General features: G+C 42.5%; 1 protein-coding gene across 1 annotated transcript; it reads left to right on the forward strand.

Moving 5' to 3' along the window:
* The first annotated feature begins 220 nt into the window (after positions 1-220).
* On the forward strand, positions 221-20,968 carry BLMH (bleomycin hydrolase). The gene is made up of 12 exons (XM_068415799.1): positions 221-325; positions 580-777; positions 1,158-1,267; positions 1,919-2,060; positions 3,303-3,391; positions 4,710-4,802; positions 8,658-8,813; positions 9,325-9,483; positions 9,582-9,649; positions 10,065-10,182; positions 12,641-12,710; positions 19,958-20,968. Exons 1-12 carry the CDS (start codon positions 313-315, stop codon positions 20,107-20,109), a joined length of 1,368 nt encoding a protein of 455 aa, XP_068271900.1. The 5' UTR covers positions 221-312; the 3' UTR covers positions 20,110-20,968.
* Positions 20,969-22,844: the final 1,876 nt, after the last annotated feature.

Consider the following 22,844-nt stretch of genomic DNA (forward strand, 5'->3'; position numbering starts at 1 on the left):
CCACCGGGAGCGCAGGAGGCGCCGCAGAACGTTCCCGAACCGGGGGCGGGTGTGAGGGGATGGAGCCCCCGGCGCCCCCGCGCGGCCCCCGCCGCAACGGCGCGCGCCACCGCGGCAAGCTTGTCCCTCGCGGGGCGCCGTCCGCCCCCGTGCCGAGCCCCCCCCCCCCCCGCCCCCGGCCGCCGCGCGGGGCCCCGCTTCCTGCTTCCGGTGCCGGGGCTATAAGAGCCGCTTCCGCCGGGGCGCGCGCCCTGCGCTGGGCCCGCCCGTTGAGCGGCGCTTTGCGTTCCGGCAGCTCGCGCCGCCGGTGCCATGAACGCTCGCGGTGAGGGGCGGGGCCGGCCGTTACCGGGGCAATGGGCTGGCTTGGGGGGCCGTCCATGAGGGGGGGCCGGTTACCTCAGCAGCGCGCCCCGGGGTGTGGAATTACCGGGGGGGGGGGGGGGGCGGGAGGCACACCGCTACCGGGGCAATGGCGGGGGGGGGGGGGGGGCGGGGTTACCGGAGGGATGGGGGGGGGGGGTGTCGGTGCTGCGGGGGGCTGCGTGGCCGGCGGTGACGGCTGCCCCGTGTCCCCAGGGCTGAGCACGGAGAAGGCCGCCGCCTTCACGCGGCGGCTGCGGGCCGAGCCCCGGTTCCTGCTGGCCCAGAACGTGGCGACGTGCAGCGACCCGCTGGAGGTGTGCCTGCAGCGGCGGGTGGTGCAGGAGACCGTGCAGGTGTTCCAGCACGCCGTGCCCGCCGAGGGCAAGCCCGTCACCAACCAGAAGAACTCGGGTGAGGGGCCGGGGGCTGGCGGGGGGTGGGTAACGCTGACTGCGCTCCCGCGGGCCGGGGCCGCCTCTGGAGCCCTTCTGTCGGGCTCCGAGCAAAACTGAATCCCTGCAGCATCCCCGGGAGTTAGTAACAGTCTCCATCCAGACTTGCAGCGCTTGCCTGTTCTCCCCTCTGTGTGGTATGAGATAAAATCAGATGAGAGACCTGCCTTTGCAGTAAAGGATTTGTGAGCTTTCTGGTGTTCTACAGTCCCAGCCAGAACAGTGGCCAAAGGCCTGAGGCAGAACTGTGTCATGAATCTTGTGTTTAAAAAAATAAAAAAAATCCTTACGCAGCTCTTAAACATTCCAGTTTTAATTTCTGTTCCTTTGATCTCTCAGGGAGATGTTGGATCTTTTCCTGTCTCAATGCAATGCGTCTTCCCTTCATGAAGAAATACAACATCGAAGAGTTTGAATTCAGCCAGTCGTATCTCTTTTTCTGGGATAAGGTACAGTAGTACAGGTTGTGCCAGGACGGCTTATGCCGTCGGGTATTCATAGTGGGGCAGAATTTCTTTGAGGCTGGACCATCTTCACAATCCAGGTGGAAAATGTGCATGTGAAGAAACTTCAAAAGTTCTTGAAATCTCTATTTTAAATGCGAGTTGAGCAAAGTGGGACTTTCAGCTTGAGAAGAAAGTTGTGAAGATGTTAATGTTCTGGAATAGTAAAAGTTGTCTTTCAAGTGTTGTGTGTATTGGAAAAGTTACGTGTAGGAGGCTCAGGGGAAACATTACTGTAACTTTCGGTCGTGCTTGTGACCTGCTGATCTGCAAGCTGTGTGCCTGCTTTTTTCTCCTAAGGGAAGTTGAGAAAATCTAGTACTAGTTTGGGCCAGGCTTCATCGCGTAACTTGTGTTTCACATTTCCAGTTCGCCTGCCCTCCAGCTCTGTGTGAACTCACTCCTAAATATTTGGTCTGTAACAGAAATAAGTTCATAGGATAAGCCCTGGAATGCTAGAGGGGAAATAAGAACATTGGTAGATGAGCAGGAGGTAGCTCCATCTAGTTAGGACTTCTGAAGAACTGAGTACTCAAGAATGAATTAATGCACGATGTCACACATAAAATATCTGTTTTTCCTGTCTGTCCATTCCAGGTCGAACGTTGTTACTACTTTTTAAATGCCTTTGTGGAAACAGCTCAGGAAAAGGAGCCTGTGGAAGGAAGGCTGATACAGTTCCTGCTCTCCAACCCCACGAATGATGGTGGACAATGGGATATGTTGGTTAACATTATTGGTAAGAGGTCACTAGGAGCCCTTCTGAAATTGCACACTGGTTTGAGAGATGAGGAATGAAATAGAAGAAGAAATTGAGTTTGAGACTTGAAGCTTGCTAAGGAACATGATGCCATTAGCCACTCTGTTTTTTAATCAAAGACCTTTTTTGTTCCAGCTTATAAATATTAGGCTTAAATCTTGTCTGGGATCTTCACTCTTGCATATTGCTGCTGCTGATGGAAGCTCAGAAGATCAACAGAAGTAATTAGATAGCTCAGACTTTCCATTTAGCAGAAAGGTTCAATCCCCTTTTACTTCAGTCGTTGACTTGGCATTGTTTGTTTATATCCATGTATACAGTTTTTTGAGCACATGGTAAGGAAAAACCATTGTTAGACCAGGGGGTGTATACAAGGCAGAAGCAAAACGACTTAGAGAGTTGCAGCCTGAAGAAAGATGATATGAAGATCAGTGAGAGGGAAATGATGTGGAATGTGGCAATGCTGGTCTTGCAAAGATCAGCTTAACTGGGATCTTCCTTATGCTGATTAAGGAGATACTTCTCTGTCTGAATTACATTTGCTTTCACTTGTGAAACAATGTGATGCCTTTGTAAATCAACAAGCCAATAATGTAAGTTTAGAATCACAAAAGGGATTTGTTTCTTTGAAGCCTGGAGGTTACTTTTTTTCCCCATCCAATTGTTATAAATATTTAATCAGGACAGAGAAGATTTTGGATGCTGCTGTTACATCCAGAGCCTTGTGTGGTGTGATCTTTAATTGGTACCGTAACGTAGGAAGCAATTGAGCTGTTGCAGGTGTTTTATAAACGTTGAGGAGGAAAGGAGCCTGGGACGTTAGTCACTTAACTAAAATACATGGAATAATTCAAAAGAGGCCCAGTTTTTTAGAAGATACTTCAGGAGCTTAATTTTCAAGTAATCAGGTTTTTTTCTGGTGAAAAGAGCTTCTTAAAAAGCACTAATTAGTTTAGAACTATTTAAAAGTGTTTAATTAAATGATACTGAGCCATTCAGGGATTCCACTTGGATCCCTGTGGAATGCAGATCAGAGGTCAAGATTCAGTCAGAAGTTAAAATGTAAACTTTGAATTCTTGTAACCTTTAAATAAGAGACTTTACCTTATAATCTCTGCACAAAACCCAACTGTATTTAGCTTTTGTGTGGGTATAAGCAGAAGCACCAGCATCTGCTGTTCGGAAAAGACGATTGTTAACCCACAGCTTTATTACTTTCAGAAAAGTATGGTGTTGTCCCCAAGAAAAACTTCCCCGAGTCTCACACCACAGAGGCTACTAGAAGGATGAATGAGATCTTGAATCATAAGGTAAAACTGATTTAGATGATACAATTAAGGGGATGGGATGGGAATGACCCTGCTCCAAGTGTTCCTAGCCACCTTAATTCTTCTTTATTGACCGAAGTACTAAGTGAATCTCAGTGACTGAACTTGCTTTTACTCAAAAAGCAGCCTAAAGTCTCAGCAAAGTGTGATGTTAATATTGAAACATGGAGGGGGAAGGTGTGTTAGTGGTAGATGGCCATTGCCTGGCTTCAGTAGCTTGAAAGTACCTCACATGGTTTTAGTAGCAATTGTTCCTAATCCTCGAATTTCCAAAATGTTAATTCTTTGTGTGGTTGATTAAGTCTGTTTCTGCAAAACTAGCACTTGGCATTTGGTGACTTGTTTTTCTGCCGCCTCAATATTTCATCTACCAGTATGCCAAGGTTTCTAGAGATTACTGCCAAATTTGAGGGAAAAGATTTAAAAAAAAGTATTTTCAAAAACTGAATCTTAAAAATCAGCTTTCAGTATAGAAGTGTGCAGCTTTGTCTGAAGGAAGGTGTAAGCTTGCTCCCTGAACTGCAGAAATGAGTTAATCTGGGAAGATGCTAGTGTAGGTAGCTAGATAAAAAGGCAATTAAAGCATTTTTTTTTTTACAGTGGGCTTTGGTTATTTTTTTTTTCCAGTTCATACACTACATGCTCAGGGAAAATTGCCTGCTGAAATCCACATTAAAAATGTAAAATTGTGCTGAAATAAGCATAGACGTAATGAATGGTGTTAATGTTATTCTAGTCTTGAACATTGCAAAGCAGCAGGTCTTATGGGAGCCCCACTCACTGTTCCTGGCCTTATGGATGGTGACAGTAATGGGAAGCATGTGCTGCTCTTACTGCAATTCTGCTTGCAGTGGGGAAATGCTCTGTTCTTTTTATCAACCAAGAGATCAATTATGCATTAGAATTGCAAAATAAATTTTACAGTATGAAGACAGTTTGTTCTTTCTGAGTCACAGAGGTGGTAATGCATATGGATGTTGCGTCATCAGTTACTGGACCGAGAGAAATCAAGCCTTAAGAAAACCTAAGGGCTGTAAGCTTCAAATGATGGTTGGAAAACAGGAATTGAGTGGCAACTATTTGTTAATTTCTGATTTTTTTGTCATCTTTTAAATAATTCTGTTATCTTGTTTGGTTTTTTTTAAAGGATCGGTATCTAACAAAGGAATTTTCTTTTCATTTTGAAAACGTGTTATGAAGAGTAAAATAGGTGCTTGAACCAACCAGCTAGGAAGTCCTGAAAACTGATTAGGTGGCAGCTTTCATACTCTTCTTATAAAATTACTTTCTTTTTAAACAGATGAGAGAGTACTGTTTGCGGCTAAGAAATATGGTGGAAAGTGGAACAATGAGAGGAGAACTTTGTGCTGCAATGGACACTATGATAGAAGAGGTAAATATACTTGTGTGACGTGAATCTTCGTGGAACATGAGGCTAAAATGGATGAGATTTCTTGCTTACTCTTGTTCTATAGCTTTTGGATCAGCCAAAACAACTGCCTTTTGTTTGCCTAACTAGGAATGTTTCGTATGGAAACGTGCTTGGAGGTATTCAAGTGAATTTTTTAAGTGGCTTGTTGCTCATCTCATTCTGAATTTTTCAAATACTTCCAGACAAATATCTTGAATTTATAGATTCCAGAGCTGTGACATTTTAGAGACATCTGCTCCTTTCTGTAGGAAAGCAGCATTTTGTATCTTAGGTCAAAATAGTGGCCTGTCAGGCTTTCCTAAACAGTAGGAAAAATTGCATTCTGATGGCTTTAAATGTAAAATCTTGCAGCACTAGTGTTGTTGCAGAAAGTCCCCACAAGAGAGCAGGAAAGAACAACAAAAGGGAGTTCTCTGCATGATGGACAAGATGTGGGCTGAGCACAGGGCTGACTCCAGCTGTGGTCTGATACTGGGGGGCAGCAGGGGAAGGAATCGCAGCATCTGTTTCTGGCTGGGTGAATTAACTCAAAATCAGATCAGTCAGCAAGTCTGTAGTATGCAGCGGGTGTAGTGGCTGGCCCTCCATCTGTTCACATGGAATATACAGTAAGACATGACATTTTTTTATTCAGTAGTCCCCATGCTTGATTCTTAAATAGCCAAAACTAATTTTAAAAGTTCAGGCTGTTTTAGTTTTACCAAGTACATGCATTAAAAAAAAGGTGTATATTTCATTTGTTTCTCAAACATACGATGAAAAGTGACCAAGTGGTGTCAATGTCTGTCTTTAGATGACTCAAGAAATCAAATGTTTTGGTTATGTGTTAGTTTTTCTGCAATCCAACAAGCATCAGTATTAGGCAGAACCTACCTAGGGCTATTTCTGTAAAGCTTTAGGCAGTCCCACTAATATGCAAGTATTGATTAATGTGTTGGTTTGATTTTTGGAAATTCATCTTTGCACTTTGTGTAAAAACTTGTAGCTTCTTTTTATCTAATTTTAAGGTTAGATTAAAAAAGAAGATTGATTCGTGTTCCTTGAGTTATGTTATTGAAACTAAACCTTTTATGAAATGTATGCCTTAAGATCAACAGTAATTCTGTGCTTTGAGCCTACCTGAGCGTGTTGCCAATCAGCACTTAGTTCAACAGCGAATTAATATAATTTACATCCAGTGTGTGTGTCCAAAAGCTCTTGGAGGATTTTACAGCAGACATCAAAAGCTTCTTAGAGATGTTTGTTTTCAGGGCAATGACATACAGTTCACTGCAAAATGTCTCTTCATTTGTTTAGAGCTTCTTGCCCTCTGACAAAGGATCCTGGAACCGGCGTTAGAGGCTCATTAACTGATTGCAATTTGCTGCTCGGTAAAAATGTGCTTAATTCTCTGAAGTTGACATAGTATTTCCTCTTGCAGTGGTAATAGTGGTTTGCAACTTAAGTGGATTTACTTTCAATAAATGTTGTAGTTGGAACGTGCAATTGCACCTGTCTTGTATACTTTAAAACCACTTAGTTTAAGGTTTGAGATCACTTTTATTTCATGTGTTTATATGTATATATGTGGTATTGCATCTATTTTTGTATGTGGCAAAGCAGAACTTGATTTTATTCTGTGAAGTTTTATTTGCATAGCAAATCTTGGTTCACTCGTGCTGGGAGGCAGCACTCTAGCTAAAATGGGGCAGTTGTACTGGAACACAAGATTAAATATTCACTCCAGAATGGTATAAACATTCTTATCAAACCAGTGCACAGCAGGTCAGCAGCTGAAATCAGTGCAGTGCATGTGAGTGAATTTTTCTTCCTTGACTGTTCTCCTTTGTAGACTCTTCCTTATCAGGAGTGTCCTTCTTTTCCCCTCCTCATTCATTTTGGTTTTTAGCACAGGCCACTATATCTTTACCTTATCTTGGTTCTAGTTGTCGCTAGAGTGATATAGGTCACCTTTTAGTTTAAATATGTCTGCTTATTTATTGATAGAGGAAGCTTGTGAGATACTAAGAGATGGCCTATGGTGGGTGTGGTGGCACAACAATTGAGGGAGGCCATTCCCAGGCTCTGCTGCCTCCGTTAACTTGAGACTTCTGTCTCCATCACTTTCCTTCCTCTGGCTGGAGCCCACTTGCTCCTTGCTCTCCTTTTAGGCATTTTTCTTGCTTATTTTGTTTCCATAGCCTCATCTCTCACCACTTGGGGTTAGCTGAGGTAATGTGGGTGTATCCACAGCAAATGCTACCTTTCATGCAGTCTGTGCAAAATTAAATATTTATAGTTGTTTAGGGATTTACATTTGCTCTTTAACATAATTATTGAGAAATAAATGTGTGAGTTCCTCCAGTAAAAACACCAAGCCCACACCCTTGTTTCAACTCATAATTAATCTCTTTACTTGTTTTCCTAAATTGCTTGGAGCAAGAACACCTTTACTTGTATTTTCTGCTCAGCCAAATAGTGTTACTTAGCATGATGCACTCCTTTTGCCGTCAGCACAACGTGCACGCTGGCACAAAGCTAGTTCTTATGGAGCCTGGGGATCCGTATAAATCAGCTCAACTGGTGCCAGAAAGAGTAAGTCAGCTTTGGGTAAGGTATTCTGTCTTCTCTCCTCAGAGTTGGTGAGAGGAAAGTGTGAAGGCTGACAGCTGGCACAAACCACAGGCGTTGGATCCTAGTGCAGAAGGTGCAGTTGAGATTTGACACCCCCTTCTCTTATTTTAAATAACCTGTTGGCTCCTTGCAAGGAAAAGATTTGTCTCGTGCTCAAGACATGAACAGAGCTGATGTAGACCAGTGACAGCTGAAGTAAAACAGATTCAAACCTGCTTAAATATGATTGAATTCTCTGTCCCCAGAGTACCTGTGGCAGGTCCTGCTAAATCGCCCTAAGGCCAGTCATCTGGTTACACTGCCTACGAATTAGCACATTTTATGATGAGCCCTGTGAGAAAGGACAGGAGTGATTAAGTGCAGTCTCATATTCAGATTTATAGGGAGTCTGATGACTTGAAATCTGGTCAACATTTTGTACTAAAAATGAACAGAAAGCTGCCAGCTGCAACGGATGTCACAGTCAGCAGGCAGGGATCTTGAATTAAATTACATAACCTGCCAGCTCAACCCTAAACCGAGACATTGTTAAATGTATTAAAACAGACGAGAAGATTATTTTAGGCTTTTGAAAAGAAGCAAAGGCCCATCTTTGAAATCCAAATGAACATTACAGGAAAAAAAGGATTAGTACAGGGGAAACACTGGGATAAAATGCTTTGCTTTATGCATGTTAAATGGTCCAGTTTGTCTCTGCATGGGGCAAACCACCTGGTGGAACAGGTGATGCTGAATGCTTAAGCCTTTAAATCATGATAAAGTTTCTCTTGCACTGGGAAAGCATCTTGTTGGAGGAGCTTCAGAATTACTTATGAAATGTTGGAATGAGACTGGGCACTGTGTTGGCTTTTGCTTTTGGCTGCTGCATTCCTAGGATAACCTGGAATTGATACGTTCAACCTTAAGCTTCTGTTTTGCCTGGTGGTTTGGTGGAGAAGGTAGAGCGTGAGAATGGAGAGAGATTCTGTTGATTTTCTGTGGCCTTTCCGATTGGTTTTGAACTGTTGAAGCACTTCAATTTCCAGAGCTGAATGCAAATAATTCATGTGTGTATGTTTATTCATCTTCAAAGGTGGCCGTTAAGATCCCATTTCTCCAGCTGGTTCTCACATGGAGAAATCCGTTCATCAGTGGCATTGCTGTGGTAGGAGAGACAGACCTGCATGTTTCAGCAAGTTCACAGCTGTTTGCTTCTCTGGGCAGGTATTCAGAATAGTGAGTACTTGCCTGGGCAGCCCTCCGGAGACCTTCTGCTGGGAGTTCCGTGATAAGGAGAAGAACTACCACAAATACGGCCCTGTGACACCAGTCCAGTTCTACAATGAGCACGTGAAGCCTTACTTCAACATGGAGGACAAGGTTGGGGGTGCTGAAAGGCAGTAGCTTCCCAAGACCTTCTTTTGCTACCAAGCCACTTATTTTCCACTGTTGCAAGCGTACTGTCCACCCCTGTAACTGCACCATATGGGATGGGTACCACTCCCACAAGTCAAAGATGGCCCTGTGTTTATTCTCCCCATTCTCCTGTTTGTGCTCTACCCTTCAATTAGCTGTGATGTTGCGTTGCACTTCCATAATGATTCTGTAATGATAATATATGTAATGATCAAATCAGTTACAAAATGCCATAAGACGGCCATTAGAGAGCAGGAATAACAGGCAAAGCTGCTCTTCCACAGGTATGAGGTGAACTTAAAATAAAAACCAAACAAAACCTTAAAAAAACACCCCTGGTATTTTAGCCTAATGGCTCGTTTGCTAGTGGGACAGACAGCTAGCTGGGACAAAAGCAGTTCTCTGCAGTCCATCTAGATTCACTTTGCAAAGACTTAAGTTGCACCTTAATTTATGGCATCTTGTTTTTTGGCAGATTTGTCTAGTGAACGATCCTCGACCTCAGAACCCGTACAACAGGCTGTATACAGTGGAGTTCCTGGGCAACATGGTAGGAGGGAGGAAAACGCTCTATAACAACCAGCCCATTGATGTCTTGAAAAAATTAGCTGCAGCATCTATTAAGGATGGCGAGGTTTGTTTGGTTTCGCTTCATGGATGGCATGGTGCAAGCCTTGTCATGTAAAACTCACTGGGATATGGCCTCGACGTGACCCTTCCTTCTGTTTGTAGGCTGTGTGGTTTGGCTGCGATGTTGCAAAGCACTTCTATGGCAAGCTGGGAATCAATGACATGAATATGTAAGTAGAAAATCAAAACTGAATACCATTTTGGATACTTGGCTAGGATATAAACAGTCCTTTAGCTGCTTGAGGAACTAATTTGTACATACTTTGGATTATATACCCCAAAAGAGTATATTTAAGTAATTGAGCAGCAACAGAATTTCTTTTCACTTGTTAGCTAAAATCTTAATCCTCTAAAGATGCACTACAAGCGGTTTGTGAACTATTCTTACTCATTTGAATTGTCTAGTATCTGGTGAGAGAAACTCCTAAAGGGATCAGGTTTTGCATTTACTCTGACCCTGAAAATAGTTGAATTTGTACAGCTGTGCACTGGCTCCTGGGACAGTGCAGTCTACTGATGCCCTGATTTACTAGTGAGAGTCCTCCCCGCATCCTTTCTGATATTGCTTATGTGGCTTTTTAATAGATATAACCATGAGCTGGTGTTTGGTGTCTCGGTCAAGAACATGAACAAAGCCGAACGATTAATCTTTGGAGAATCAATGATGACCCATGCCATGGTCCTGACAGCTGTCACCGAGAAGGTAGAGTCTCCCTCCTGAACTTCTGATGTTTGCATGGATGGATTTGAATATTCCGGCAGCTTGTTTGTGTCCTGGGCTCGTTCACAGTATGCAAGCTGTGCCACAACACCCTGCTGCACAAGGTCTGGGTTGTCTATTCTCCCTGGGTTGTTAGTGTCTGAGTGTTCAGAACTAGAAATATTTCACAAGGAGGGAAGAATTTTAGACAAGTCAAGGGCTTCTTTCCTTCTGCCCACAAACTTTTATTGGAGAAAGGGAAAAGTAAGTTGGCTTCTATTTGTAAGATACCAGAAAACCTATGTTAACTGATTTTTAAATACAGGTTCTGATGTATCTTGCTAGGCAAGAAATCTAGTATGACAGCAAGTATTTTCTGCCATGTCCTACTGCAATGGTTAGTCCGATCTATGAAGCTCCTTCTGTTAAAATGCTGGGGAGGAGGCACTCTGCAACACTCTTGACCTCCTGCAACTTGCTGGCATGTGATCTCTCTGACCTACTCATAATTAGGGAAGGAAAATGGTGTCCAAAATAGCTCTGTGGCAGACAGTAGGCTGAGATGAACCCCCAACTAAATCTGCTCCTGGCAGTGTAACAAAGCACACATGAAGTAAAAAGAGTCATGTAAAAATTTACAACTCGGGGTTATCTGCAGTGTTGATGTTTTCCATTGATTTCCAGAAGCTGTCATTATTAAAGTTTCTTTGAAGTGATCTCTTCCTGTCCAACATGACCTTGGCTTGAGAACTAACAGCTTGCATATAACTGAAGGAGTTTGCTTGAGCTCTGGAGTTTGAGGGCTTGAGATGGGACTGCTGAGTCATAAGAATTCTTCTGAGTTACTTTTTACAACTCTGTTAATTTTTCCTGTTATGTTCTGCATTCTGAGCTCTCAACACGTCTATTTTGTGTATCAGATGGAAATTTTTTTTAAAGATGTGCATTGTTTTTCAGTTAGATATTTGAAGTGATACTTTTCTAGTGTTTAAAACCTATTTTATCTATTCACGAGTGAAGTGTGTATGTTTGTATTGATTGTAGCCCGTTACTGGCTGCACTTCACTGACAGCTGTAGTCTGTATTTTTAAATTCATTCTTTTGCATACCTAAATGTATAGTTGCATAAAATGTGATCAAATGTGACCTGATTTCTTAAAGAAAAGGATATGTGTAAGATCAGTATATGATGGATGGTATCTCTAAAATGAAAAGGTCGTTAAAAAGAAATTATGCTGGAATAAGTTCAGCATTTGGAGGCTTTTCCATATTCAAAATGGACTAAGTTGTTTCTACTTTTTGTTTGAACATGTTGTCTTATATTAAACCTTAACTTAATCTAAGGGAGCTTTGATAAACTGAGTTGTAAAATGTAATACTTTGGATTTACCTACTTAATAAAAAGGCTTTGAAGATTTAAAAAAATCCTATTACAATTTTACAACATAAAAAATTGATGTGGATTAAATGTACCTTTTGGTTAAAAACTTAATGTACATAAACATGTTTATCCCAGTTTGTCTGAGATAGCATCAAGAGTTGACTTATCCTTAGTCTGGTAGCTCTCCAGTGTCTCATTTTAAGGACTGTCCTGTATCTTTTTAAAGTGAGAATAGAAGCAATACAACAATATTCCATTGAATATTAAAAATGGGTTTATGGGGCGTGTTGCAGACTAGTTTTTTGTATTAAAAAAAAATATTTTGGTAGCAAAAGAAATAACTATTCTCTGGTTCCTCAAGGGACCTACTGTTCCTCATGAGAGGCTGCTTGAAGGAAGCAGCAGTTCACTTTGTGGCACAGCAAGTCTAGGAAGTTGGTTTCAGTGCTTTTATGTGCTTGGTAGATGGGAGCCAGCCTTCAGATCTACACGATGCAGGCCAGAATACCCCACGCTTCTGAACGTGGTGTCAAATGTACTTCAGGCTCGCTAGAAGCCTTGTGTATCTTTCAAAGCACCAGACCTCGGAGCTGTATCCTTCAGCTAGATTCTTCAAGTGTTTGCACTTGCTCTTACTAATGCTGTTCTCAATTATTACAGTTGCTTCATTGTCCTTGTTCCTTTCCTCTGTTTCCTAGTTCAAGCAAGCTCTGCGTTCTGCATTTCAGAAGGCCTCCATGCCCTGACAGGGGATAGGGAAGGCTGCTTAAATCCTGTCTGTCAGTTAAGTCCAAACTAGAATTGAGTTCAATTTAAGATTTCTGGTTAAAATAAATATTTATTGCAGGCTCTCTTCTTGACCACATTTCCTCATATTTTATACAAGCTGATAGACAAGTATTTTTGAAAATTACATTTCTCCATCTGTTAGCAAGAAACCATTGTCTGAAACTTGCCTGTAGATGTTTGGGAGTGGAGTTCTGTGGTTTGCTGGTGCTGGATTTAGACATGGAAAGTTTGGCTGCTATAAACTCACATGGACCTTCACTACTGACTAGCCATTGACTTGTTTTGTCACAGGATGGGCAAGAAGAGGCATTTGAGAAATGGAGAGTGGAAAACTCCTGGGGTGAAGACCGTGGTAATAAAGGTAATTCATAGACACGGGAACAGAAAGCTGAACTTAGTGTTTGGAAATAAGGAGGTTGAAGGGGGAAAGGGGATGTGCTGTGTGTCCTTCACCATGAAACAAGCCTGCAAACAGCATGTGGATCACTGAGTTATGGCACTGCTTTCCTGGAAGACAAACATTCTTCACTTAAATGTGATTTACATCTAAGTAAATTGAATGTAAACTTTGAACGGAGAAGCAGGAAATGTCACTGGATAAACTTGATGCTGTGGTTGCAAGTTCAACTGTAGAGGCAATTGGATTTTTTGGGAGATGGCCATAAGTGATTGACACTGACGCTTCTTGACAGAGAGGGCATCTTGGTCCCAAGGGCAGGAGGACAAAGTTGACAGAAGCCCCTGTGGAGGCTGGAGGTGGAACTCTGAATATAGCTTAATGATGTGGGGCATACATTGTCGTTACAGCTTTTCATGATCTAATAACCACCCTGTTTAGTGTGTGGAAGGTAATGGGAAGATACTGGTAGACTTCTTTCACCAGATCAGATGGATTCAGACTAACTTTTAAGTAATCTGGCTAATAACGGTTACCTTCTCTCTTTCTCTGTGAGACGTTGAGTGACATCCTGTCAGGTCACATTAATATTAGTAATTGTAGAGTGTACCACAAAGAGTTACAGGGCCTGTTGAGAGTAGTAGGGCTTATCAAAGGAGTTCTAGAAAATTTATCTAACATTCTTATAATGAAGTATTTAAAGTAATAAACTTTGATAAAATAACTTTTTTAAGGTTGATTAGTTTATTGCTGTAAAGCTGCTTATTTTCCTAAGGGTTGTATACCAGGGTCACAAGTAAATTGCCAGCTATTTTCCCCTGTCAAAAACCCAGCAGCTTAGGAGTTTGACAAGTGTGTTAGGGAGAGAGCAGAACCTTTGCTGTTTTGTTGCTCATAATCCTTTGCAGAACACAAGTCTGCAAAATCTGGTGGTATTAGTTTGAAAATATGGTAGGACTTTGCCTGAAATACCGAGAATCCCAGTGGGCACGTGAACCAATCTTTTAATAAAGGGACAATAAATAGGAAATGCTTTGCAGTATCAAATAGGATGGGATCACTTCCCAGAAGTGCACTGTGTAGAAATGCTTTCTCCTTCTAGTATTAAAGCAGAAGTAAAGACTTCAGTGCAATACTTCTAAGTGTGCTAAAGTTTTTGGTAATAGAACTAAGCTTAAATCTGTATGCAACAGCTGTCTCATCTTTGGGACCTCATGCTGGCTGTGGCTGATGTTACTTAAATAATCTTCCTGAGTCATGTGTGAAACCTAAGTGGTTTCTATTTTCTTTTAAAGCACTGTTTATCAATCACTGCAAGCTTTTACTTAGTGATTTTGTAAGTGGGGAAATGAGAGTATGGCTGGTTCCAGCTTGTGCTGTGAACAGCTGCAATGTAAACTCTTCTAGCTCTAAAACCTGTCTAAAAAAAAAAATTTTTAAAAAATCATAATTCTGGTTGCATTTCTGAAGCCATGCTGAAAATGTGACCTGCAGCATCCTTGCAGTGTTCCTCTCTGGTGTGACAAGCACTAGCAACAAAATCCACACTTAACATGCAGTTGCACTCATGCCAGGTTTTTTGCATGGACTTGCTTTCCTGTTGGTGACTGGCTCAGCCTGCACTGTTATTCCTCTAAAGAGGATTTGTCAGGGCTGTAGCGGGGTGGAGGTGCCAGCCTGGCATGGCACACGGGCAGGCAGTGTGGGCACAGTGGTGAGTCACAGCCGAGCGGTGGTTTAGGAAATTGCTTGTAGGCGCTTCCCTGCTCGGCCTGGGGATGACCAGAGAGTGCTGCTCTGGGGCCAGCTCGGACCTCCCCTGGCCCTGGGCGAGTGGGGCTGCTGGTGTGAGAGCGTTTCTGCTTTGCTCTGCCAAGGCCTGCAGTCAGTCAGCTTTTCCTAAATGATCGAGTGGAGCGAGATCTCCTTGATTTTTGTTGTGTCCTATCTGAGACAGGCCGGATGCGGACTCAGCTGTGGCACGATAAGCCAGCGCCCTGAGGAGCGTGCCAAGCCAGGCTTCACTGTGTCCCAGGCCATAACACAACAGTCATTGCTGACCACATTTTTCTGTTGTGCATTAATCCCAAATGTTGTGCTTAGAAGATTTGGTATGGCTGAAATTTCCCAGGATGTTTGGGGTTTCTTCTGGGAATAGACTATTTCTGGAAAACTCTGTTTTAGGATGTGGTCTTACTCATAAGCTTTTGATATCTTATACGTGAACAGCTAACTAAAACATAGAATATTCTTGGAACGGCATCTTAATTCATGTTCTGGCCCCTTGGTCTTGCAGCAGTGTCTGTTCTGAGTTAGCTGTATACATTCACAGCAAAGTATCCAATGAAAATCTTTAGTCTTGACAAAACAATGGGACTGTTGATGTTCAGCCTTCAAGACTCATCAATGCGACAATAGTAAAATGTACTCTGGAATGCTGGATTAAGTAAAGAAGCCAAATCAATACTAAAAAGTAACATAAAAACTTGTCTCCAAATACAAACTAATAACTATTTTGTTTAAGCACCTTTATGTATAATACAGAATATAAAATATAAAAATGCCTGGTTAGTTCGAATCATAGACTGGTTTGGGTCGGAAGGGACCTTAAAGATCATCTAGTTCCAACCCCCCTGCCACGGGCAGGGACACCTTCCACCAGACCAGGTTGCTCCAAGCCCCATCCAACCTGGCCTTGAGCACTGCCAGGGAGGGGGCAGCCACAGCTGCTCTGGGCAGCCTGGGCCAGGGTCTCACCACCCTCACAGGAAAGAATTTCTTCCTAATATCTCATCTCAATCTCCCCTCTTTCAGTTTAAAACCGTTCCCCTTGTCATGTCACTACTTGTCCTTGTAAAAAGTCCCTCTCCAGCTTTCCTGTAGCCCCTTCAGGGACTGGAAGGTGCTAGAAGGTCTCCCCGGAGCCTTCTCTTCTCCAGGCTGAACAGCCCCAGCTCTCTCAGCCTGTCTCCAGAGCAGAGGGGCTCCAGCCCTCTGAGCATCTTCGTGGCCTCCTCTGGACTCGCTCCAACAGCTCCGTGTCCTTCTTCTGTTGGTGCCCCCAGAGCTGGACGCAGCACTGCAGGGGGGGTCTCACGAGAGCAGAGCAGAGGGGCAGAGTCCCCTCCCTCGCCCTGCTGGCCACACTGCTGGGGATGCAGCCCAGGACACGGTTGGCTTTGGGCTGCCAGCGCACGTTGCCGGCTCATGGTGATCTTCTTGTCACCCATCACCCCAAGTCCTTCTCCTCAGGGCTGCTCTCAATCCATTCTCTGCTCAGCCTCTATTTGTGCTTGGGATTGCCCCAACCATGTGCAGGACCTTGCACTTTGGCCTTGTTGAAGAGCTGTGCTCTTATTGTCAGAACACTTTGTTTTGAGCCACTCCAGGTACTTGGTTTGTGATGTTAGATGCTACTAGTGTTAGAAGAATGCTTCCAGGAAGGAAGTGCTTTACTCACTTGCTTTACAACCGCTTGGCATGGACTTTGGTTAGTACTCCAAACATTCTGAAGTTAATAGGTGTGTGTCAGCAACTTTGATTTTGCTGGTCATATCTGCTCCTTGGCCAAGGTTCAGAGTTTAGAACTGGAGAAAGACTGGGCTCAATTTCAGGATCTTGGCTGTGACTCCCAAACCACAGTGCAGTAGAATGAAACCTGAAGCTGCTAGTAAAAGTTTACCTGTTGAGCTGTGACCGAACAGCGGCAGCTCTGTGCTAGTGTTACTGGGCTGGAGCTCCAGGGAACGCTCTGACGGAGCTGCGGAGGCTGTGATCGATGCACGTGGAGAGCCATGTGCATTTTTGGCTTTCTCCACTTTGAGCGTGTAATCCAAAATAAAAAAATTAAAACTACAGCAACTAGAAATGAAAGAAATGTAGTGCCTCAGGCTTTAAGTTAGAAATAACACTAAATTAACCCAGTTACCTTCTCTTGTCTATTACTTTGAACTTGTTTGCCAGCTTTGTAAGCTTAACTTGCCACTTGGTTTGCAGTAACAATTTACCCTCCCTAGACGTTATCTTTTCTCCAAATATGGATTCACTTTTCAAGAGTAAGTTCTTCTAGAGCCATTTAAGAGGAGCTACTTTTTCCTTTGAAATATAAGAGGACCCCAGAGTGACTTGAATAAACCCTGCTTGCACCTTGTATGCATGTGTTGTATGCATGCCATCTGTGTGAACTTCTCTGGGTGAGTCACTGTCATTTATCTGGTTTGCTCTGGTAGAGACCACGGTCTCTGGAAAGTCTTGCTCATTGTCTGTATTTTGTTCTGGTTAGGGAGTTGCCTGGAAAAGTGCCTTGACAGAAAATCCCTTCAGCGCTCTATTTCAGACTACTTTTTTTCAGGGAGGTGAATCCCTGAATGATTTTCTTAGGTATGACCAGACAACCCACTGTTGAGCTAAAGGCAGTTGGATGTATCCTTCAGAGCTCATTCTCAAACATCAGAAGAGGTGACTTGGCAGGGTTTCCCCCCTTCCTCCTGCCCTGCTTTTTCACTCTTCAGTGTCCGATACTAGCTGGTGTAGGAGGGGTAGTCTGTCCTAGCTCTTGCTATGCCACTGAGTCTGTCTGGCAGTGATTTTTTTTTTTATCTTATCTGCCTTGTTAAGGAATTGGGAAGCTGTGCTTGGATAAGTCCAGTGCAGAGAACCAGAATCCACATCAGTAAAGAGGCAGCCAAGAATGATGTTAAACTTGGCACATCCCAGCTGAGGCCCGGTTGGGTGTGGGGGATGCAAGTAAGCCCCAACTCCTTATTTCTTGGACAGGATGATAAAGGGTACAGCCTCCAACAAAACACCAGAGACTCGAGTCATTAAAAACCAAGCAAACAAATGACTTATCGTTGGTAGGAAATGGAAGTGTTTTTTCACATGGGATCCCTCTTGCTTTTCTCTGAGTACAGTCTGAGGTGCCAGATCACACCTGAGTCCTCAGACCTGCATGGTGCAGGACTGGAAAGACTGACACTCCGGGTTTGGGGATCACGGGAAGAAGTTAGTTACACACTCATGCTCTGGAGTGGGCAGAACTGAATTCTTGTGGTACTGCTTGTCCCGGAGAGAGGGAAGCCCTGGGAACAGTGTAGCATTGCCTCCTAAATATTTAGTAATTACATTCATATCTGTTGTAAAAGTGTTTCTTGGAATCCTGTCTGTTTTTCCTCAAGGAACGAACACAGCTGCTGACAAACACTGCTTGTTTCTTGAGGTAAAAATGTCACTTCCCAGTCAAATATTTCCTTTCTGTGTTTTACTGGCTCTTTGTCAGCCGTACAAGCAAGTTTAATTATTCTGCTTACTCTTTTGTTCTGGAGACACAGTACATCATTACCTAACTTTGAACCCAGCTTATCCCATTGGACTTTTTTTATTTTAAAAGCAAGCAAGAGGGGAACTCTAAATCATTATCGCATCCATTTGATAGGGGTCCATCTGCTTGTTTTGGCATGAAAAGAACTTTCTTGTGGTCCATCTCCAGCTAGAAGTCAGTTCCCTTTTGACTTTTTTAATCTCTTGTACTGACCCTTGCATACTTACTCTTCTGCATGAAGACGTTTTAAGGATTTAACTGTAGACACTCAGTGTCTGTACCCATATCTGTGTATATATATCATCCCATAAGTATGCTATGACAGAAAGGCTCTGTTAATTTGTTCTCCCTGTGCAGGAGTTACGGCACAAGCACAAAGTGGCTTGTACTAGGTCCTTTGGGAACTTCCAAGGGCTTTATTTTCAGGTGCCCAAATCTTAGGTTATGCAATAACCTGCAGACTGTTCATCCCTGACTCTTCTCCCTGGTCAGTTTTAAAATGCTGTGTGTTCAGGTTTTCCTTTGGGTAAGTTAAGAGAAACGTGGACCAGTCTCATACACAGAGGAGTACACTTTTGTAGTCAGGTGCTGTGATCTGTTACAAGAAGATGATGCTGTTCCAAGTTCTTTCTCATATTCTGGCCTGAACATACAAATGGTTTGAGTAGAAGCAATAGATAATTACCTGAGGTAAAACTCCATTGGGTACCCTGCCCAGAAATGCAATAAACTTTTCTGTTTCTTTTTCACTTCTGCCTGTTACCTGGATGGGATCAGAGCTCAGGGTCGCCTTAGGCAGGCTGTTAGGTGTATGTATTGCTGTGTATAAAGTCGTGTCTCCTTTTAATGAAGAAATTGATAATGGCTTTCATTGTGACACCGGGCACAGGCCTTCTCAAAGAGCGACCTTACTTATTTGCATGTTCTGAAGTTCTGCTTGACGTTTCCTCCTTGTTCAGACACTGCGATCCTAATCAGCACTGTCAAGCTTTGAGATACAGGATGTCAGAAGCAGAGTTCATTATCCTTTCAGGGTGCAATTACTTGTTGGCTCTTGGGAGTGAGAGGTTTTTGTGTGTCCCAAGAACTCATATCCTGAAGAGAGAATAATCAAGGCAGCTCCCTTTGGCAGTGTTTCCAAAATGGCTTCTAGCTCGGATTACAATTGATAGGGTTTTTAATTTATGGGAATTATCTGATCTCTTGCTTTAGAAACAAGATGGTGTAGATAGATGCACTTATTGTCCATATTCTTTGGACATTTTCTTGTTTCATTTGATTGTGTGATGATACTGTATAAGGACATGAGGAACTTTATTACATAAAGCCTTCTCATCTGTCTTCTAAATTCTTGCTTTCTCCCAGTCATTCTTACTTTCAGCTCACCTTGAAGAGTTTGTTTCCAATGGCAGCTTTCTGCTAAAACCTGTGACCTTTTTTCCCCTCCAGTTCAAGGGCTGTTCCCTGAAATTCTCAGTAAGAATTATATTAAGGGAGAAAATAAAGATTTAGTTCAGCCAAAGTGTGATTTAGATGGCTTTACATTAAAGCCATTAAAGATAGTTTTACATTCTGCCTTAAATGCCTTTTTTTTTTTTTTAAGGCATTGCAATTCACTTGAGTATTCTCAATGCCTGTTCTAACAGAGGAAGCATAAATAATGAATATTCTGGGTCTTGTTTTTCCTAGCAGGCTTCTTGCGTGGTCTTTCAGAGCACATGAAGTAATCCAGTTGGCCTATATGTTAATTTCTTTGTGATTTTTTTTTTTTTTTCCTTGAGATACAAAGTATGCCTAGGTCCTGTTTGTAACGAATCACATAGGTGAAACTTGTACGTGTGACTGCTTCATGTAACGGTTCTCTGTTGTAATGAACTGTTTTCATCTCCAGGTTACCTCATCATGACTGATGACTGGTTTTCCGAGTACGTGTACGAAGTTGTGGTGGATAAGAAGCATGTACCAGAAGACGTCTTGGCAGTGATGCAGCAGGAACCAATTGTTCTGCCAGCCTGGGACCCTATGGGGGCTTTAGCCAAGTGAACTACAGAAAATTTGCCTCCTAACGGTGAACCAGAAGTAGATGCAATAGAGAATTCCCGTGGTTGGAAGCCATAGCCAAATGATAATGTGACCAAGCACTCAGCATGGTCCGTATTCTTGACATGTAAATTAAGGATCTTTGGGAAATAGCGCTTTACTGACTTGGCTGAATGAAGCTCTCAGACAGGCTGCTCCGCAAAACTAAAAAGGGAAAAGGAAAAAAAATTAACAGTGAAAATGTATTACAAGTGCTGTCAATGGCAGTTTGATTTTTACTGTAAATTTTTCATAAAAATCAGCATAGTAACTCAGAATTATTTTGACCAGTGTTTTCCCTAGAAAAGATGGCCATAAAAGGGCCTTTAAAATTAACAGCGAGGTGATTGTTAGAACAAATACATCAAGATACTTACAGATTAACGATCCATGGTCTGACTTGTACCATAAAAAAATGCCCAAAATATTTTATATATTTACATTTTTAGTTTTGCTGCAGTTTTGGAGGGGACATAAGAATTGAAACTGCTAAAAATGACCTTGAGAAAATTTTCTCTTCCAGCAGAATTAGTGGTGGGGGGAAACTGTTTCCTTGAGGTTTCCAGTTTCACTTGTTTTTATTCTTCCATTATTGAGCTAGGACTGGATAACCCATGTCAAGGCCCAGGGCTATGTCTGTGTGCACAGGAGCGCTATTTTTCAGTTATACTAGCAAGAACAACCACAAATATGTTCACAGGTGGAGTTAGTGTCATGCTCAATGGAAAAAAAACCCAACATTTTAATTGCTGCATTTTATTTGGATGTTTTAAAAAACCAATATGGTGCTATGAAGCTTTTGAATAAACACTTTCTGAAGTGACTGGTACAGGTCTGTTTTCTTTTTCTAAATGAGCCTCATGTAACTAATGAAATGGTAAGATATTAGTGACCTATGAACAAATGTGAGCCAGAATGTGAATGTATCAGGAAAACATGCTGCTTTATGTTCTCAGTAGTCAAAGATGCTCCTCCCACTAAACAAAGATAAACACAAACATCGTATCTCATGTGCTACAGGCACTCAGATAGTTTGGTGTGAGCACAGTACTAATCCTTTGATTTAAATTGTGCCAAAATGGTGGGCTGTCTTTGTGTGTACCCTGACAATTCTCCTGTTCTTTACTGGGTTTAGTCACAGGCAAAAAAGAGGGTAAGTGAGGATAAAGAACCACACTGAAACACAACTGCCGGCTACCACGGGCAGCAGGTAGATGTTGCTTCAGTCAAGTACAAGAAAAAAAAAAAAAGATGTTTGGTGTGGCCACAGTACTCTACAATTTCGGTTTGACTCTTCTTCCATGTGGACTATAGAGGTGGAAAGTTATGAAATTATTATGAAAGTGTAGTTAGTGATACAAATGTGTGTGTATAATGTATGTACATATATTAAAAATGCCAAGCTAAATCATGTCTGCATGTTGTCTGCTAAACTAAATCCAGATTAGGGTTTGTCTGGGAGTCATCCGAGATGATCCAACCTGCCGTGATTAATGCTGCCTGAAGTGGGCAGGAGTGCTGGTTAGGTAAGAGAATTTGGTGTGTGGAACAGCAGCAGGAGGTTATTGTTATTGTTGGAGTGATGTGTGTTACAAGTCTGTGCCCTTTGCAGTATTTTCTGCAGAGGTAACAAAGCTGCTCTGGAGATGTACAGAATGTATCTTGACAGTACAGTGATACTAATGTTTGATTCCCTTCTAGTAAAATTCAGCTCATGTTACCCTGGGCTTATGTCAAAAGGTTTTCTGTCATCTCAAGACCTGTGAGGGTACAAGAGCAAATGGCTGTTGCTCTCACCTTGCCTTTTCTAGTAGCCACGGTCATGAGCAATAACATAAAGCTATACCTTTGCAGTAGATTTTCCTAATCTAGAAGACTCCAAAGTTCAGTGCTCAGATCTCGTGTGTCTCAAGACAGGCAGGTGACCTTCCTGGCTTTCCACAGTGCTGACTGGCCAAAGTGTGCATCACATGGAGTTATCTTTGTGGAAGTGCGGGCATACCTTTGAATTATCAGGATATTGTTGGATAATTGATTTGTCAAATATATTTATCAGCTTGCTGTCAAATATTTTGCCACCATTTCTGATTTATACTCTGTGCTCAACAGCGCCGAGCCAGGAGTAACTGGATATGCAAATAGAACATGCAGAATAACTGTGAACTAAGTTTGAGTGGTGTGGAAAGAAAGATACAAAAATGTCATGGTTGATGACATACTTCTGTAGAAAAGAGTAATGTAATATTAGGGTGTATAAACAGAGAAATAACCTCCAAGATATGTGTAAAGTTACTCAGCTCTGCCTAAGACCGCTGGGGAGTGAGCTGGAGTGCAGTATCTAGTTCAGGGTACTGCACCTCAGGGAAGATGCAAACCAAAATAAGTGTAGAGAAGGGTGGTAAGAATGATCCAGAGGACTTGAAGCTGTGACCAGGAAAAGGCTGAAAGAACCACGGTGTTTAGTCAGAGAAAAGGGAAGACATTGTGTTCTTTTAATTCATAAGTGGATGCTTTAAAGAAGGGAATTTTGTTTCCACTGCTCATGATAAATTGATCAAAGAGTCATGGGCTTCAACTGCAGCACGATTTAGTGAGGTTAGGAAAAGCTTTCTGGTGATAAAAATAGTGAGGAACTGGAACAGATTGTGTGAGGATGTGTGATGCCTCCATTGTTAGAGATCTTTAAGAACAGGTTACAG

Source organism: Nyctibius grandis, chromosome 18, assembly GCF_013368605.1.
Source record: "Nyctibius grandis isolate bNycGra1 chromosome 18, bNycGra1.pri, whole genome shotgun sequence".
Classification (NCBI taxonomy): domain Eukaryota; kingdom Metazoa; phylum Chordata; class Aves; order Nyctibiiformes; family Nyctibiidae; genus Nyctibius; species Nyctibius grandis.

Bases quoted from the DNA above. Each gene is read 5' to 3' on its own strand.
- BLMH (XM_068415799.1), top strand. The intron at 2,061-3,302 runs GTAAGAGGTCAC...TATTACTTTCAG, and splicing joins TATGTTGGTTAACATTATTG to AAAAGTATGGTGTTGTCCCC. The intron at 3,392-4,709 runs GTAAAACTGATT...CTTTTTAAACAG, and splicing joins ATGAGATCTTGAATCATAAG to ATGAGAGAGTACTGTTTGCG.